This window comes from Siniperca chuatsi, linkage group LG1 (assembly GCF_020085105.1).
Source record: "Siniperca chuatsi isolate FFG_IHB_CAS linkage group LG1, ASM2008510v1, whole genome shotgun sequence".
Lineage (NCBI taxonomy): Eukaryota > Metazoa > Chordata > Actinopteri > Centrarchiformes > Sinipercidae > Siniperca > Siniperca chuatsi.
The window spans coordinates 6,957,796-6,976,780 of NC_058042.1; the positions used below are offsets into that span (position 1 = coordinate 6,957,796).

At 37.4% G+C, this 18,985-nt stretch overlaps 1 protein-coding gene across 1 annotated transcript in view; it reads left to right on the forward strand.

The window, feature by feature from the left end:
• The window catches only part of luzp2 (leucine zipper protein 2), a 139,485-nt gene that overhangs the window by 70,439 nt on the left and 50,061 nt on the right, over nucleotides 1–18,985 (forward strand). The window contains exons 2-5 of the mRNA XM_044195776.1: nucleotides 2,946–3,063; nucleotides 7,349–7,419; nucleotides 10,481–10,562; nucleotides 14,769–14,831. Of these exons, the coding sequence (XP_044051711.1) occupies nucleotides 2,946–3,063; nucleotides 7,349–7,419; nucleotides 10,481–10,562; nucleotides 14,769–14,831 (334 nt within the window). The remainder of the gene's footprint in view (nucleotides 1–2,945; nucleotides 3,064–7,348; nucleotides 7,420–10,480; nucleotides 10,563–14,768; nucleotides 14,832–18,985) is intronic.

The following is an 18,985-nucleotide window of genomic DNA, read 5'->3' on the forward strand; positions in this document are numbered from 1 at the left end:
ATATGGCAGACAGGGAGGAATCTCTCACCCCATCTTCCCCTGTTGCATGAACCTGCAATAAATTTCCCGCCAATGCCATATGGTGGCAAGTCATGTGTGGGATTCAGTATGCCGTGTTATTTATTTATTTCCCAGGTGTTGCTTTTCTATTAGTGATTTATGTGTTATTGTGTATGATCTGCTGCTGGGACACGGGGTGTGTAGGGTTTTTGGAAGACGTCCCAGGCTGAAACGAAGCCATGGATTCAGAATAATGTGGCAGCACTCTGCTCCATCCATGAGCATTTCAGTTTTCTTTTCTTTTTTTCTTCTTTTTTTGGACCTACAGTAGCAAGTGAGAAATGGTCAACCAGATTCTCCTATAAAGTGATTCATGTAAAAGGACGTAAGTGAGAGAATGTGTAACTACCAGCAAGTATTTAGCAAGGAATTATTTAGCTATATCAAGTGCATATGCTTTGCTTGAAGCTGTTACTGTCATTTGGAGTTTGTGATTACATAAGGAAGTAAGAGAGAATTCTTTTGATCTTTTGTCTTGGAAAAAAAAAAACTGTCTGGAGTTTGCCGGGTTATTTCTTTATCCATAACCAAGATTTGAAATTTCCACTGGGTTTATCTCTTGATCAACCCTGTCTCCTAAAAATGACAAGTACATACTACTAATTTGCAAGAGCAAATACTTTTTGAAAGAAACATAATGCTGCCCAAGTTTATTTTTTTTTTATCAACATAATGAGAAAATCCATTTAATTACCATATCTGCCAAGTCGCAACATGTTTCTACAGAAAGTTTAAGCAAAATCATCACTGACAAAATATTTCATTTGCAACCATTTCCATACAGTATCTGCCTGTGGCAACTAAAGCAGGATTAAAGTTTTTATCGTTATGTTTAGCCACTCAAAGCACGTGGTCAAGGTTAAAGATGCCAAACTTGGATAAATATTTTAAAAAGTCAACATTGTCTTGAAGCAAGTAAGCACGTGTTTACATTTTCAGGATTTAACCAAAACCACAATCTTTCCCTAATCTTGACCAATGTAAGTTACGTAAAGTAACTTTTATTTTAACTGTTTATTCTGAATAAACTGTTACAACTAGAGGATCCTCGGAGAGCATAGATGTAAATTACTGTACCTATCTGTTACTAATTTTATTTAATGTTTAATTTAAATCTACTACAGCTTGTCCAAGTCATTCTCTGCAGCCCCTATATGTAGATTATTAACCTCAATAAATCATTCTCAAATTAATTCACATATAACAGTATGATGCCTGCTGAAGAGTGAAATTGATTTATACTTGCTGCAACTCTTTTGGTGTTTATTTTGTCAGTCCCAGCGTACAATTTTGTTGTTAGTTTTTTTTCCACATTAGCCTAGTTGCAAAGCAATGGCCAAAGTAAATTGGGGCAAGTGAGAATCGCAGTGTGAGGCAGGGCCATTTTACTCAAACTGTCCTCTCCTGGCATAAAAAACAACTCTCCTCCTTACACAAGTTGGTTCCAGTTCCATAATTAAGATTACATTAGGACACTTGTACATGATCTCTTCTTTTTACGTGTCCCTGCTATCTGTAAAAGAGAAGGGTGGATGGGGTCTTTTGTGCTATTATAAACAAATCCAATTAGAAGACTCAAGGGGTCATCAAACTAATCAAATTTATGGGCTTTAGGGGAAATTTAGGGCCTCGAGGCTCTTTTATTAGCAGGGTAACCACATTCCAACACGTCCTTACGACAGAATAGGTCGTTTGCCAATGAACAGTCATATTAGACACATAAGACCGTTCCCCAATATATAACCATTGGAGAGTACCAGCAACAGGCATACCGGACCTTTGTTGTCATTGTAACAATAAACACGTGGTTAACATTGTGAAACAGAGTTTGACGCTTTTTATACTACCTCACCTGACTTCCTCCTTTGCTCCTGTCATCATTACTACGGCCTCTAGAGGTCGCCGCCTAACAATGAACGTAGATGGGTCGTAATTAGCTGCTTGCACAGATGACATACGGCCATATTTTTTGGAAGGGCGGTCTGCACATTCAGATATACTCGATTTTTAAACACCTCCCAGAAGAGTTGTTGCTGTCCTTGAGTCAGTAAACAAGGATGTTAGATTAAATGAAAAACAGATTTTAGTTTTTAGATTTGTGTCAGGCAGTGAAAGGGAACATATGGTAACTCGTAACTCCTTTTATCTCTGATCATGTTGATTTTAAAGGGGTAAAAAGGAAACCAAGTTGTTAACTATGGAGCCACCAAATGCCAAATGTGTTGGGTCATCTTTTAGCCAACTCCTGAGCTTACATTCCCTCTGTGTCTGTTCACTTATGGCAAAACTATTATTTTTTGTGTGTAACCAGATCTTCTTTGTGACCAGTTCTTCAGTACATCACTCAGTGGGGATTACAGTATGTCATTCACAATTTAAAAAGAAAAGAAAAAAAAGAAAATCTTTATAATGGCTATAGTTCATGCTAACATGCTGTGAAATAATATTTGCCTCTCTGGAAGCTCAGTAATAAATGACAAGAATGCCTCTGCAGTGCCATTCAATAGGAGTTCAGAGAAAAACAGGATTTGACAAATGTGCCCTGTAGAATTTTTCCCTTGATAATTGGATGGACTCCATGAATATTTAAATGGAGATGCAGGGGCATACCTCTGGTCAAAAGACCTATCTCTGTAAAATGAGCCTTCACTAAATTGGTTGATTGAAAGGAATAGGGGAAAAGGAATACGTTTCTTTCTCTTTTATTCATCCACAGACTGTGCTGGGTAGATATTAGTTTTCTCCCCTATTGCTCTACCCTTTAGCTTTAACGATGGTGCTTTTAATCCAGTTTAAAACACCTCTCTAGCCCAAGGGTGCCAATAAAGAGTGAATTCTCTCACCAGTGGCAGACATTTAATAGTGAAATCTCACTCTCTCAACAGACAAAGCTATGATGGGCTGGAAAAGAAGCTAAAGGAAGTCTTCAGTGAACGAAGCAGCATCCTGCACCAGCTCTCCAAGACATCAAAGGAGCTGGACAGCATAAAAGGCAACCTTCAGGTTTGAATTTTACTGTTTCTTTTTGAGAGCAACGTTAGAAGGCTTAGTTGGCCGTGAGTTCGTTGCCGGAGGTAATTTTCCGCCTTCTAGTTTCAGCCATCTGATGACTGGGAAACCCATGACTCTTTTCACTTATTTTTCAATCAATCTGCTGTATAACAACTCACTGCTATTAAATATTAATGTGCAAATGTTTTTGAATTTGGTGAGCTTACCCATTGTTATGTATGTGATATGTTACTGGAAATGCAGCTGCTGAATAAGCAATGCAGAGATGTAAAAGCAGATCAATTAGTAAGTGAGCAAACTTTTTTAGCGCTAAATAAAACAGCAGTTACAAAGAGCTTTAGAGAAGGAGAGAAAAGAAAGAAAATGGGAAAGATTGACAAGACCATCAATTTACAAACATTTCATTTTAACACTGCTCCATCCAATTTTCAAAACCTTTCCCTGTAATCATTAATACTCTGAAAGTAAAACCCAAGTTGTAATAAACTGTAGTTTTCCTTTAAGCAAAGTTCCAGCCCTCGGTTATATCAATTATGATAACATTGTACTCACCAGAGTACTTGTGAAGTTCTGGCAACATCAACATAAATAGGTCTAATGGGGCGACAAACCAGAGCGATCAGACGATCATACAGGTTGAAAAGAAACCCCCGGGTTTAGTTACATTTATTTGGAAGAAAAAACAAAAGCTACCGGTAAAATCACAACCCAAACTGTCCATTGCGAATCCATCACAGTTTACAGAAGTTTTGTCCAACTTTGACTATGACACATAGTTGTGTGTACCCATGGTTTAACTGTGCAATGAAAGATAATTAGCACTCTCAGATTTACATCTATAAAGTATTAAATAAGTTGGCAAAACTGGCAGCTAGTTTACATGCAGTACGGTGGTCTGACCACTAGTGTTTCTTGTCCCGTTTGACCTGTCTTTAGATATCTTGCCTTGGAGAAAACAATGTTATCATAACTGATGGCCTGAGCTACAAAAATAAAACCCAAGTTGTAATAAACTGTAGTTTTCTCTAATTGTATTCTTCATTAATTAATGGCAAATTTATTCTGAAAGAATGTAATGGCTTTTTTCAAACCAGAATATGAACAAACCTGTGGCTCCTACGAGATGTCCATGCAGGTTTTGGATGTTTTTTTTTCTTCTTTTATTAAATCAAAATTGCAACATATGGTTATTTAAAGACCTGTTTGTATACACCCAAACCCCACTTTACATGCATGTGTGTGCTGGATATTTTGCCCTAATTAAATTTGGCCTGAAAACAAAGATGCAAAAATATATACCCCAACTCATAGGGTGAAGGTGATTTTGCATAAAGCAAGAATATAAAATTGGCTCATAAGACAACTTTAGGTGGATGATAATGAGGATTATCCCTTTTGCAAAGGGAGGTATCTGTTGGTTCCGCCAAATACTGGTCTTGGACATTTTACCGAGTAATGTACCTTATTATACTGTAGATATTACAGCTCTGTGAGCATTTCACAAAACACAATTATCTCAGTGCCAAATACTGCACATCACTTCCCACCAGTCAGTTTGGGTCAACTTCATTACTGCTCTTGGCAATGACAAGAAATGAAGAGAAACTCAATTATACATTCAGATATTTTAATCATTTAGTATTTACTGTCACATTATCGTATGCAACAATGATCTTGCAAAACATGCCTCCCTCTTGGACATTTAGACCTTGGGTGTCAGATGCCCTGCGTTTCTGTGCAGCACTCCCGAAGCTGCAGTCTGAGTGATGGTTTCCTCTTTGCAGGGTGTTGATGTTTTTAGGCTTCAGGCAACTTTTGTGGGCCAATAGAATTGTCAGAAAATCAATAATCAGACAAGTGATATGCATACTTTTCATGCATTTGTGTGTGTTTGCATGAGATGTATCATGTGTCTGGAAAAAGCTCATGTAGTCTGGCTATCATCATCCCCGGGGCAGGCTTTGATGTCTGTTCACTCCAGGCTAGCTAGGTTGGCATCTATCTTTGCCCTGGGCCTTCTGCCAGCACACTGGGCAGGGCATAGGTTGGTTAGATTTAGAATAGTGTGCTGTGGAATAAATATATTCTTCAGGGGGGAAACATCATCTACATAAAAATCATCAACTTTTAGGAGAAAATCAAGTCAACAGGGAGAAGCATTTAGTATTTCTGGAAAGATTTGATGGAGCAAGTGTTTATAGTTTTAACGAGTTGCCCATAGGTGGAGGTCAGCAACCCTAATAATTAAGCTTTGTGTGTTGGGGAATTAATTCTTGGCAGCGGCTCCTGGGTGAGATCTTGTGAAGCAGTTAGTACAAGGAGAGGAGTCATTTTGCCCTGCACCTAACTGTGGGCTTTGGCAATACTTTGGATTGTACTTGAATCATTGGAAAATAACCTTATGAGACATTTGCACACAAGTTAAAAGTAGCTGTTTAAATTCAGTGTCAGAATCACAAAACCTGCAGGAATTTGCACATACAGTACAAAGGACTGCAAACCCATTCTGTAGGGGACGCAAGCTTGTCAGTGATCTTATGCAGTAGATCCATGTATACAACCTAGTATAATAATAGCACAGTGATATATATGTGAAGGACAGTCACTTATGTGATCCAGTGAACATTCTGTTCATTTAGTTTTGACATAAAATCTGTAGGATCTGTAAATTATCACCGTATTCATTTTAAGACATTTATATAAAGCCTCTACACTGCATTTTACAATGCGTAACACCGGGCCAAGTTTGGTGTGAAATTAAATGGGTTGCTTTATAGCACAAAGTAATTGAGGCAGAGTGGAGAATAAAGTCGCACAAAAATCTCCAGTATCTCAAAACTGTACTCAAGACTTTGCTACTTACCACGTCATGATTTAAGATTCATCAATATATTTTCTATCTTTCATATTGAACTTCTTTCAAGTACTTTAACTCACAACAAAAAAAATATTTAAGAAACTGTCTCCTTACTTAAAACACTAACATCATGTAACTAAAATAAATACAAAACAAACAAAGAGGACAAAAATAAAAGATTAGTGATTATTGATTAGTGATTGATTAGTGTGATAGATTATATATATTTCAAGCATGTTCGATTACAACTTGAATTTCATGACACTGTAATAAATGGTAACTCATGGCTCTCTGTTGGCTTGTTGAATGCATGTCTCTACGTACCTATGGTCTGCTTTGGAAAATGGCCAGAATGTGTATTTGAAGATTTCTGGCATCAACTGGAAGTGCATCGAAACTGTGAACTTTTTTGTTTTGTCATCTGTTTTCAGATGACAAAACAAAGCTTGTAAAAATGTGTGGCCTGAGCTTTTATCATCCTTTTGTGGACAATTATGCAGGGAGGAGTAGAAAAGTGGCCATTTGACTGGTGGCTCTATGACAAATGATACAAATCACTGAATTCAAGGGGATCCCACCAGAGAGAGAATGCAGGAACTGATGTAATTTAAACAAAACAACTGCACAGTTTCAACTTAACAGTTTATCTGAAGTGAATACACATTCTCTCTTGTCAAGAGCTGTTGTTGGCTCCTTGCACTAATCTTGCTCTTCAACCTAAATGTACATGAAGTGAAGTCAGGGACTGGGGAGGAGGAGAAACATCTCCTCTGTGACAGGAGGATACAGGGTTTATGGAAATGTGGTGTTAATTGTCAACGATATCACCTTCAAGCACAATTTAAAGAAAAGCTAGCTCTCCCTTTGAGTCGGTATTTCGCCAGAAGTCTGGAAATTTCTGTTCAGCTCATAACAAATAAAAAATATCTTGGAGGGCTTGTAGGGCAATCAGAGACCTGACTAATCCATAATTGCCCATCAGGCAGGTGCTTAGGCGCCAGTAGAACCCAATCTGTGCTCCTGCCTGTACCCTCGTTAGGATCTTTAAGAAGACACTGATCACCAGATTGTTATAGGCTATATAATGTTTTGGGGCATCAACAACATTTAACATCTGCTGCATCGTTTTATAATATTCACCTCAATTATTGAATGATTCTGGTGCTTTTGACATTTCGTTACAGTATTCTGCATTTAGTTGCTCCATGACTCGCATAGTTAACACTGAAGCTTTTGACTGTTGCTTGAAGGAACTTGCAACCTTGAAAACCTGGGTATATTTTGAAACATTTACTATACAGTTCAAGGAACATGTATACAGTATATTTGCTTTCCCCTGTCTGTTGTGGGTGCTTTGAAATAATTCTCAGGAAAGACACAGGTTTGCATATTACATGAGTGTCTTCTGTTCTCTTTTAGTCACTGAAAAATGATGACTCAGTGGCCAAGAAGGATGTGCAGAGGATTCTGGAGCTCAGCCACAAACAGAGGTAAAGTGAGGCATCATGAATGACTTAGACATGAGTTACCAACAGCATCGTGCTGCTCCGGCATGCCATCAAAATGTAGGTTAGGAATTTATAATGACCATCAGTAATGGCTGATCAATTAATCAAAGGTTGTGAACATCACCACCATCACCTTCACCATCAGTTAAGTGTTATGTAAGCCTGTGAAAGGTATTCTGGGTACACCTGGATCTGAAAGTCAAAGTCCCATTCATTTCTCCCATACACAATGTTACATATGACTCAGAGATGGAGCTCCTCTACAGCTTGGATGGATGGACGTGAAACTCTCCTGGTTAAATCATCAGATCGCATCAATCAAAATGAAAATGGGAGTACAGGATGTGGAAAAACACTTCCGGCACCAGCGTTTCACCCCACTTCGCAACTCTGTAACATTTGATAATCATGTATAAAACATCTTAGCTAGGTATTATTTAGTTTAACACTTAAAAACTCGCTAATCTACTTCCTCAGGACTGTGTGGGTGTGGTCTGATCAGATTTGATTGACAGCGGCCTGGCACTGTCATCACATTTTTATTCCTTTATCCAACGGAGCTCTGCCCACTTTAAACCCTTGAGAAGAGCACAGAGAAAGAAAGAAAAACAGAAATCCCAAATGTAAAATAACCAAAACTATTCTATCTTTGGCAGAAAATAGTGTGTTCATATTGGATTACATCACTTATAGCAAGAAGCTGATTGAGAAAATAAACTCTCAGGGCCCTTAAATAATGGCTCATTCACTGTTATTGATGCTGGTTATTCTAAGGTCTTGCCCAGTTTGCTTATACATGGCAGTATACACAAAAGCAGGTAGATAATACAATCCAATCATAAAACCTTATTGTATATTCGAAAATAATGTGCCTTTTGTGGAAAAAAGCACGTCAAGCATCTGTGATTTAATGCTTTATCTTTTTGCAAGCAAGCTGAAAAAGTGTTTACCTAAAGTGCTTTACCAGTTAGGATTGTCTGATTAATGTTGTGTGTAATGAGACTTTTAATGATTAGGGGTCATTTGTGGCCTTCATGCTCTCTGAAATGTCAGCCTGATTGAAGTCCAGCCCTCCTGTGTGCAGTATCTTGATAGCCAATCAATAGCCTATCACCAGTCCATGGCAGCTCTCACATGTCATCAAGCTAAAAACCATAAAGCAGCAGCTTGGCTCAATGTTGCCTAGCTAGCATTTGTGAGCTGCAATTTTTCCAAAGTGTTATTAATCCACCTTTGGAGTTCCATGTCTGCCAAGTGTGATTACTAGCTGACTCCATCATGGCGGATGCAGACAGGTGATTCATTGCAAGTCATTTATTTTTGACAACTCTTAACAGTGATTTGATTGCTTTCTGAAAATAATTTTGTTACAAACTGTAATGCAACAAAAATGTTTACCAACAGACCAGGTACACACTGTAAAAATTTTATATTTTAAGATTTCAAAATAGTAACAATTAATTCAGGTGTAATTTAACCCGCTGTCAACCTATTTGTATTCACTTGTCATATGCTCTCTACTCTGTGCTTTCAAAGTATGTCAATCGCACATTTTCTGTGCTCTTTTCTGTCAGTTTGGGCAGTTTTGATCTTGTTTGTACAAAATGTTTCCAAGTCTTGGATGCAAGAGATGGAAATATAAATGAAATGCCAAAACAGTAGTGGTTGGGTGATCGCTGTGAATAAAAATGTTTGCTAGGCCGAACTTATGCCAAGAGACAAGACCACTGGCATGTAAAATATAAGAGTATATGGCTGTTTAGCAGTGAGGTGCTTTCCATACAAACATTGAGCGTTGCTGTATTGTCTTCACAGATACTGCTGCTTGACTACACCACTGGCCGACTACAACCACGTTATATACTTTTAAACTTACAGCTATGCTTGGAAACAGTAAATAGACTGTTACCTCTAATTTAACTGGGCTGCCTTGTGATGTGATTTCTACAAGCATTTTTGAAACCATTGACCCACATCACTTTCCCACTTGATTCATAATTCAGTGTGCATTGCTGTTATCTATTCACAGGAGCATCAAACAGTACTGAAATATCCATTGCATTCTCATGCATTAAGATTTATGTTAACGCATATTGAATGCAGCACCAGTCTTCATACAGCATGCATGAAATCTGTGTGGAGCGTTTCAAATGCTCATACATAATACAACATAATGGATACTACACATTATGTTTTCTTTATACTATACATCTCCTTATCAACCTAGAATCTAGAAACATTTTCCATTTGATAATATTTGTCTTGGTGTGTGTTTGTTAAACTGTGCATCATCTTAGGGATAACCAGCCCTACATTTTAAGAAAAATTAGCTGTAGCTGAACCTTTTAAATTCAAACAGAAAAAAAATATATAAATAAATGTGAAATTGTTTTTGAGCATGAAGAAAAATACACCATGGAAGAAAAACTGACAAAAATCAATCAACTTAAATGTTAGAATGTGTAAACAAGGTTTGAACAATTAAATGCAACTCTTTGCAGGCAGTTTCCTACTCATTCAACCCCTAATTGCATATTCAATAAGGTGTTAATGTTTGCATTATGGCATCATTCATTCCTAAGGTGGAAAGGTAAAGCCCAAGTGTTATGTTAAAAAGACTGTCACAAATAAAATGTGTGTTCTTGATTCTTGAATTTGTGAAGCTTGAAATCACAGTATTTATTCAACATATTTGTTTACAAACTGCTTTGCATAATTACTCATGCAAAGACCTTTGTGATTAAATCAACTTTTATTCTTATGCACATTTAAATACAGCTTTCTTTTTGCACACTCACAACATTTGTCAACATTTGTCTAACTGCACAAAAATGGCATGAAATTGACTTGATTCAATATAACAGATGACAACACGTCTTTTTACAACAGAAGTTAACCTAAGACAAAAGAGTGAAAATTGCTTTAATGGCTCTCAACAGTGGTATATTTAAGAAAGCCATTGTGTGGCAGAGCAGTGGAGGCCTCTAAGAGTGTGAGGAGGATGTACTAACAGAGTGTTTCTCTCTCCCATCTCACTTGACAGAGAGGAGATGAAGTCCCTCCAGGCAGCCTTGCAGAAGCAGCTGGATGAGGCAAATGAGAGAGCAGAGAAGCAGCAGGCCACGGTAAGACAGAGCTGACCTGACCGTCAACATCCGGTCTCCTCTAACCAGCCCCGTCACCTGTCACACGGGCTCCTCAGTGATCCACACTCATTACCTAGCAGCCAGCTCTCTCACCTCTTCGCCTCACCACTTAAATGAACCTCTCAGACATAGCAAGAGAAAGCTCTGTGTCCTTCTACCCAATGCCTGAGCAAAAATTAACAAGATTGGACAAAGGCATTATAACCTAAGAACATGTACTTATCTCTCCATCTACAGTATCTACCTTTCCATCTATACTGCCCAATAGACTGTCACTTTGCTTCTAATTAAATTCCACACAGGTATCTTAAACACTATCTGGCAAATTAAATTCAATTAATCACTTGGTGTATATAATCTCAGAAAATAGTGAAAAATGTCTGTCACCATTTCCCAGAGCCCAAGGGAAATGATGAAGCCCAATGTATTGAAATTGCTTATTTTGTTTGACCAACAGTCCAAAAAGATAATAAGTTTACTATCGTATAATATAAATGAAAAGCAGCAAATCGTCACATTTAAGGGGCTGGAACGAGTGAATGTTTGGCATTTTTACTTGATGACTAATATGACTAATGAGAAAGGATCGTTTAATTATCGACTATTTTGATAATTAGTTTTCTGTCGAGCAACTAATCTATTATCTATCAGCTAATCATTTCAGCTCTAGTCATTTTAAATGTAATGATTTGTAAAACTAAAGCTTTTTTTACTCTGCTCATAATTGTAAGGACCTAACTAAGTATTTGGAGTTAAGTTGCAAAATGTGTATGAGAAACAATATGAGTTTAAACATGTGTAAATCCAACTCAATGGCAATTTGGAGTATATTACAATGAGTTAAAGTTGTGTGTCTCTATACAAAGCTTTGAGCTGGAACAAATGAATCAAATGAAATTACTACTTAATCTGCTTGACCAGCATTTTTCATGGTCACAGCATATGAACAATATCATGAAGAAAATGGGAAGAGGCATTCAATATCAAATTCAACAATCAAATCATCTGCACTATTTGATTGTTGAAATAAACAATAGTACAGTAACATTTCAAGTGACATTCTTGCCGTTTTCCTAAGACCAGTGGCAAATCCCAGTGGCTTGGTGTTATGGTTTGAGTTTGACATTTATGTTTTGTTTGTTTAATAGTATTTATCACCCTAGCTGAGGTTCAAGATTAAAAAACACAGCATGCAAATGCCACACACGTTCAACAGAACAATGAAATATTGTATCTGGTGTAGAATCCTCGTGCCCACATAAAATTCAGTGGGAAAACAGGGCTTCCAAAATCTCCTGAGAGAATCACCACTAAGAATATCAGAACCCTCTTGCTTGCAAAAATTCTGATATTTCACGCAACTTTTGTTTTGCAGAAATCACCAAAAGCACACATGAAGCAGAAGACAAAGAAGTGGTTAAATATGCCGATAGGTGTGAGCGATGAGATTCCAGCCAGGAAGTTTTTTTTTCTCTGAGTGTGCATTTGGTCATTTCTGCACGTCTGTAAATATTTTTATTTTTCCAAGCAAGGTGCCTCTCTGACTTCTTGTTAGTCTTACTTTTTTGTGGTTTTGAGTAAAATGTGTCAATAACTATTGGATGGATTGCCATGAAATTTTGTACAGACATGCATATCCTCCTCAGGATGAATTGTAATAACTTTGTGATCCCCTGTCTTTTCATCTAGTGCCATCATCAGGTCACATTTTTGATTTGTCCAATACTTTGGTTCATGACTAAATATTTGCAAAACTAATGACATTCCAATTGGCCTCAGTTGTACTTTGTGTTAAGTACTACCTCACAAATGTTAGCAGGATAACATGCTAAAACATAAGCATGTTAGCATAGTCATTGTGCCCATGTTAGCATGCTGATTAGCATTTAGATCAAAGCACTGCTGTGCCTAAGTACAGCCTCACAGAGCCACTAGCATGGCTGTAGACGGTTTTGTTGAATGTCTTTAATAATGAAATCGATTTATTAAAACTGTTCTAGACATTTTCTGTTAATTGACTAATCAACTGAATGACAAACAACACCTTGCATTTTCCTACTCACTTTTATTCTTTACATTTCAAAATCCATATAGAGCTAGAGCTAGCTGATTTTTGTAGGTTAAAAATACATTAAATAATGAAAACAATAGTTGCATTCAGCACACTGAACTAATAAAGGATAGAAGCTGTTGCCCCTCCTTTTAACTAAAAACCTAAATGCTGCACCAGGATGTGTTTTTTTGTAACCATTCCCGGGGGCTGTGGTGATGAATAAAAGGCTCAGACATGAACCTTGATGTTATCATGCCCTGCTTGGGGATGTGAGTCAACTAGTGAGGCTTAGTTTACAGTTCCCGGGGGTACCTGGTATGAGGTCACCAGCTGCATGAATCTTTTCCTCTTTTGTCCTCTGGACTATCTTGATAACCTCTCTCAAGGAGACACAACGCTTTTTAGATTGAAAAACAGAAAGAAAGATGAAACCTTGACCTGTCTCTTTCTCCCCCCCACACAACTCTTCTTCCTATCAACTTCTTTTAAATACACGGTAGCCCATAACAGCAGTTTGCCTTCTGCAGTTGGTGTTTGAACCTCTGAACACAAGCCACAGACCTGCACCAGCAAGACAGGCTGAGCTCATGATAAAAACAAAGATATCACTCTGACATGATAAGCATATAGGCTATTAAATCAGGCACACCGTGGAAAATAGGTAGCCGCTCACTGCAGGAAGAAATGCCTCAGTCTATCATATGTACCGCAATCAGAGTCACGGATGGAACATTTCTGGACACTTATGCTAAACTAACTTTGTGAGACACGAGAGAAATATAATCTGTGACAGAGGTTTTTTATCAGAGTTAAAAAGTCTTTAAGCTTCGATGGGTGGCCAGCTGAAAAGTGAAAAACTGTGTTTCATTACAGCAAGGGGGCCTCTGTGCTACTGTCACTTTATAAGAAACAGTGTTCATTTATGGTAGGAGCCTAGATATATTGCCTGAATGTAAACTAACCAACGCTGCTCATACTGGTTAAATTAAAGACAATAAATAAAATGCTAGCACTGTTTTTGCTACTTGCAGTGGCATAATACCAAGTATTCAGTACACTTAACTGCTAATGCATTGAGGCTGCTTTAATTTTTCTTTTTATTCAGTGACATTAATTATCAAACTAAACGCTGCACCAGGACATTCTTTCTTTCTGTGTTTTATGTTTATATATATATTTTTTACTATTCTCGGCGTCAGTGACAGTGACTGAACATGACCTTTGCTGTTATCATGCCCTGCTTGGGGATGTGAGTCAACTAGTGTGGTCTAGTTCACAGTTCCCCAGGGTGTCTCGCTAGAAAGTGAAAGAAAATGTGACTTTGAATTTTACCAACAAAAAAAAATACTTCTGCACAGTATTTCCTTATGGTAGTACCCTGAAATATAAAATATAAATGAAGATTAGTAATATTGGTTAAAGGATATTCTATTTTTCTTGTCAACAAATACCGTGAAAAGACCAAAACCGACAATGAACTGATATTACTAACAAGTGCTGTGTGTATCCAAAGCCTGATAAGGCCTATTCCTCTGTGCCATAGGGATTCATTGTTGTCCAAAAATACACACATCAATGAGTCACACTGTTACATGTTCCTTCATTATGATGAACACAAGCACTGTAGTTGATTATGTCAATCCCTCATACACCGCCCTGCTGCTGTAAATAGGTAATAGACCACCAAATGTGAATTAATCCGCGGCTGAAATTAGTCTTTAAAAAAATACACTATTTATTCCTGTTAGAGTAATGTTTGCTAAAAACTACAGTGCCCACCTGTTTTTTAAGATTTATGTCTTCAGTAGTAACAAATGGGCTTGGGGTGAGTGCCACAGACATGCTGTCAGACAGTATTGCAAGATGGACTATTACCTTCTAAAAAAAAAATAGAATATTGCCTGTTTTGTCCTTTTAATATTGGAGGACAGTAAATCAGATACTGACACGGCTTTTTATTTACCATAATTGCGTTAATTCAATGCACTTAATTTCACGTATGCTGCTTACCTGGGCGTATTCAATATCCATAACTTTCATTAACTATGTTCACTGAATGGGGGGAAAAAAACACACAGTTAAGCTGGGCCTTCAGTGTGATCATCTTTCTTTTCTTTCTTTTCTGTCTTCAGATCAAATTTCTTAAAGTGGAGATGGAGAAAAAAACCAAAATCATCAAGGATTTACAGCAAGAGGTGAGTCATCAAAGTTTCACTTAAGGCTGATTTGGATCTCACTACACAAAAAAAAAAAATCTACATTCAACATCATTAATTCGCAGTTTATGCATTCATGAAATATACATGTAACCATAAAGGAAGAATTTACTCTAATTTACTGATCAGGAACCCACTTCCCCTGCCTTGTCTGCTTCCATTTCATTTAATGATTTTCTGTGTTTGCCAAATGCCTTCTGACAATCTCCAGAGACTTGGGGCGGGGGGTTGTTGCTTTCAGTCAAAGGTGGACATACGCTGGCATGAATATATCTATTTTACAGAGTACTTTGTAGACACTGGAGTGCGTCTCTGATCATGATTGTGATCATGACTGTCGTGGCTTGTGTTGGTTGAGAAATTGGTCTCTATTCACCTGCCTCTTCTGCACTGGATTTCTCTCTGCATGGCTGCTGAACATCAGTGCAAAATAGTTTGTCTAAAAAGAAGTTTTTTCTCTTTGATTCCGAGGGGCTGACACCAAAATCTGACATTTACTGCTGATGCCTTAGACAGCTGGGGGGGTGGGAGTTCTGCTGGCAAATACTATTGTAGATCTACTGAAAATATGTGACACCACATTATCTACCATTTGGCTTGTTATCTGTAGGAATAAAATAAATAAATAAAATACACCAACAAAAAAACATCAAAACAACAAGGGCCCATTAAATGCAACATAGCATCGGCAACAGCTGCCTTTAAAGAAGTTTAGGTGCTTTAAGTTGGATGTTTCCATTGTTATCTTTGGTTCGTCTGAGATCATGAGAAAAAGAAGGGAAAAAATGTCAAAATGAAACTTTTGCAGACCAATACTGTACCTGCCACATAATTGATTTTACTGAATTTTATAGATATGAAGGACTCAGTTCAACCATGTAAATGTGGAAAGATCCTGCTTCTAATTGACATAAGGCAGGTTTTTATACCACTTTGACTAATAATACAAATTTTAGTTAATTTTGACGTATTCTTTTGTATTAATTGAGCTTTTGCAGTGATGTTGTCATCTGGAACCTAAGTAGCTATAAAGCTGAAACTTTTTTTCATAACAAATTGCTTTATGAACAAGAACACATGACACCTTGCAATATGCATAGCAATCAAGATTTTCTGTTTATAATTGAAATATAAAATAGTTTACAAAGGCTCATAATGGCACACTATAGTCACAGTACTGTAGATGTTGTTTTTTGTGGTGTTTTCAGAATCCAAAATACTTTATTTTAAACTGTTTTAAACTGCAGGCAGGCTATGTAATTACATCACAAGATCATGAGAAATGATGATGGAGAGAGAAAATTGCCATGCCATATTGTTCACTGCTTCTGTGAGAAAACTGATTTTCGCCAGATGTTCAAATTAATTTGAGACCAATTTTGACTAAACTCTGCTTTGGTAATTATATTATATATTCACTAATCTACTGTATATAATTTTGGTACATAATATTTGTTTTGGAGTAGCATAAAGGGAACTACAATCAAAATCTCATTATACAACCCTGTGTTGTAAAATGATCAATAAATCTACCTTGTATCTTGTAACATGATCAAGTGCTTCAAATGAAGAACCAAACAACGACATAATGACATCAAATTTCTGCAATCAAACTGTTTAGAGGAGTACCTGCCAGAATTCAGGTTTCTGTGGATTTATCAGACATGTATGTAAACGTCACAGTAGAAAGATAATGTAAATAGAAAGATTAGATTATCATGCCATGCTTGGGGATGTTGTGTTTCTGTCAAATTGAAGGACAAAGTGAAGTCATACCTGGAGATATAATAAAAAGGTTTAGCATGTAGTCACCCTAAATTTCACAGATTGTGTGGTTTGATCTTAAATTATCAAATCACACGTTTATTAGACCTCAAGGATACACACCATGTGTTTTGGTAAATTATGCCACTTGGTCATCACACATAATTTTATAAATAGAGCTGATAAGGTTTTGTGATGTTTTTGACTGGGAGCGTACACCTTGCTTTGCTGAACTCCTCACCCAGGGCTCAACAGCAAGGATTGCCCGGGGCAAGTAAAATGCCATGTTGGGCAAGTAAAAAATTAATAAACACACGTATTTTTCCTGAGCTGATGTAAGTAGCTGTCTGTTGAGAGTTGCACATACCGATCGGGCACTCGCCAGTAGGGATGGGTACTGGAACCCGGTATTAAAAGGACCCCTGGGTTAAATCATTAAAGACCGTAGTATTATCACACTCACTGAAGCCTCTCCTGCTGTCTGTGTCGGAGCTGGGCTGAGGTCCTCCACACGCACCCACACATGGAGCGCAGCGGTCAGCAGATCAAACAGGCCGCGGTGGAGATTACTCAAGCTGACAACAACTACGCTCGTTGCTGTAAGTAAGTGCAATAAAACCTTCGTGAGTAAAAAGCAATACTTCATCATTACACCTGTTCAACAAGCATAAACGTGAACATGTAAAAAGCGATATTTCAATCTGCTCTGTCTGCAGTCTCATAGGTTTTACACAAGCACAGCGTGCTAGCTCGGCTAATAGTGAATTGTTACAAACAAGCAAAAACAAAAGCTGTCAGTATCTAGTCTAACTGTTTAGCTTAGTTTGCCACGATTCTCTTCTTTGGCAAATTCTTGTAAACTTACTGCTGGCTGAGACGAACCAGGAGGAAGGACTGATACTGACTGATGTTCAGAAAGAATGAAGAACACAGACATCACTTATTTCATTGACATTTTAGATTTGTTTCCAGTCATACCATTTTGCAATAATGTTTGTTGCTTTGCATCTATGACACACTGTGTCATTGTTCTCATTCATTTACTTTATTTATAAAGATAAAATATGACAATTAACTTTAGTTTTTGTTGTTATTTGATAACCTCTAATAAATAACACAATTTGTATAGGGGCGAGTAAAAATTGACTTTGGGCAAGTAGAGTTCCGCTAAAGAAATAGATATAAAGTTTCTATAGTAGATAAGCCTTGAAACGTTTTTCATTAATGCATTTAAAAAGTAATATCTCCGGAAGCAGTGAAATATAAATGAATGTCTGTGAATGTTATATATTGAATTTATCCTTGCATGCTTAACTCTGTAGGAGGTAATCAGAGGTAAATGTAGAGACACTTCCGTAATCAATCAAGTAATTTTCACAGTTGGAGGTCGCACATGTTGGCAATACTGTGAGGCAGCTCAGTTTAACTGACTAAATGACCCATAAAGGAGGCCATGATTTGACTTTGTAATGAACAATTATGGATTCCTTTACCCTTAAACATCTTGATTTGAAAACAAGTGCCAAGACACTGACAAGGAGGCATGAAAATGATCTTTGCTCTAATGTTCGTCACACGCAGTTCAGTTTTCTGCTAAACCTCATTACCATAAGTCAATCATGGATGTACACACTAATCTTGCCAAAACAAAGATCTGGCAAATAGCGTTGCTAACAGTTTGACCTGAAATAAAGTTAACAGGACTGTAATTAATTGCTTTTTAGTAGAATTACCATGTAAATCATTTTGCAAGCCATCTGAAGTAGCATTGAGGTTAGTTACTGAGATTTACTCTGCAGGTAGGAGGACGAGGCAAAAAGCAGGAGTACAAATGGAAGGCACCTTTTATAGGCCCATTACTCTCATATAAACGAGTGCTTCATTGTTGACATTTTGAGGTTTGCCTTTTTCTCTTCCAGATCTACATATCTTAGAAAAGGGCCTCTCTAGGTTTGAGGGCCTTTATAATCACATACAGAAGGGGTCATTTGTGGCCAATAGAGGTCTGGGAACTTCTCTGACATCTGACATTTAAGTCGTGTCTACATGCAGGGAATCATAAGAAACATTTCCCTGCATCTATTACACTTTATTACACTTACACAGAAAATTTTATGTATGCAGAAACTCAAAGCTCAGAAGTGTCCCACTCTCCTGAGTCTTACGGTACGCTCTCAACTTTGCATCTTAGGAGAGTCATCCCATATTGACATACATTATATATGACTGAACACCACCATCAACTAGTATATTATAACCTCAAACATGTTCTTCTGATGGTAGAAGTAACTGTAGTAATTGATATCAGGAGCCGATTTACTATTAGCGAGTTATCTGTTTCCATACTATATCAATCATTTGCCATTTGT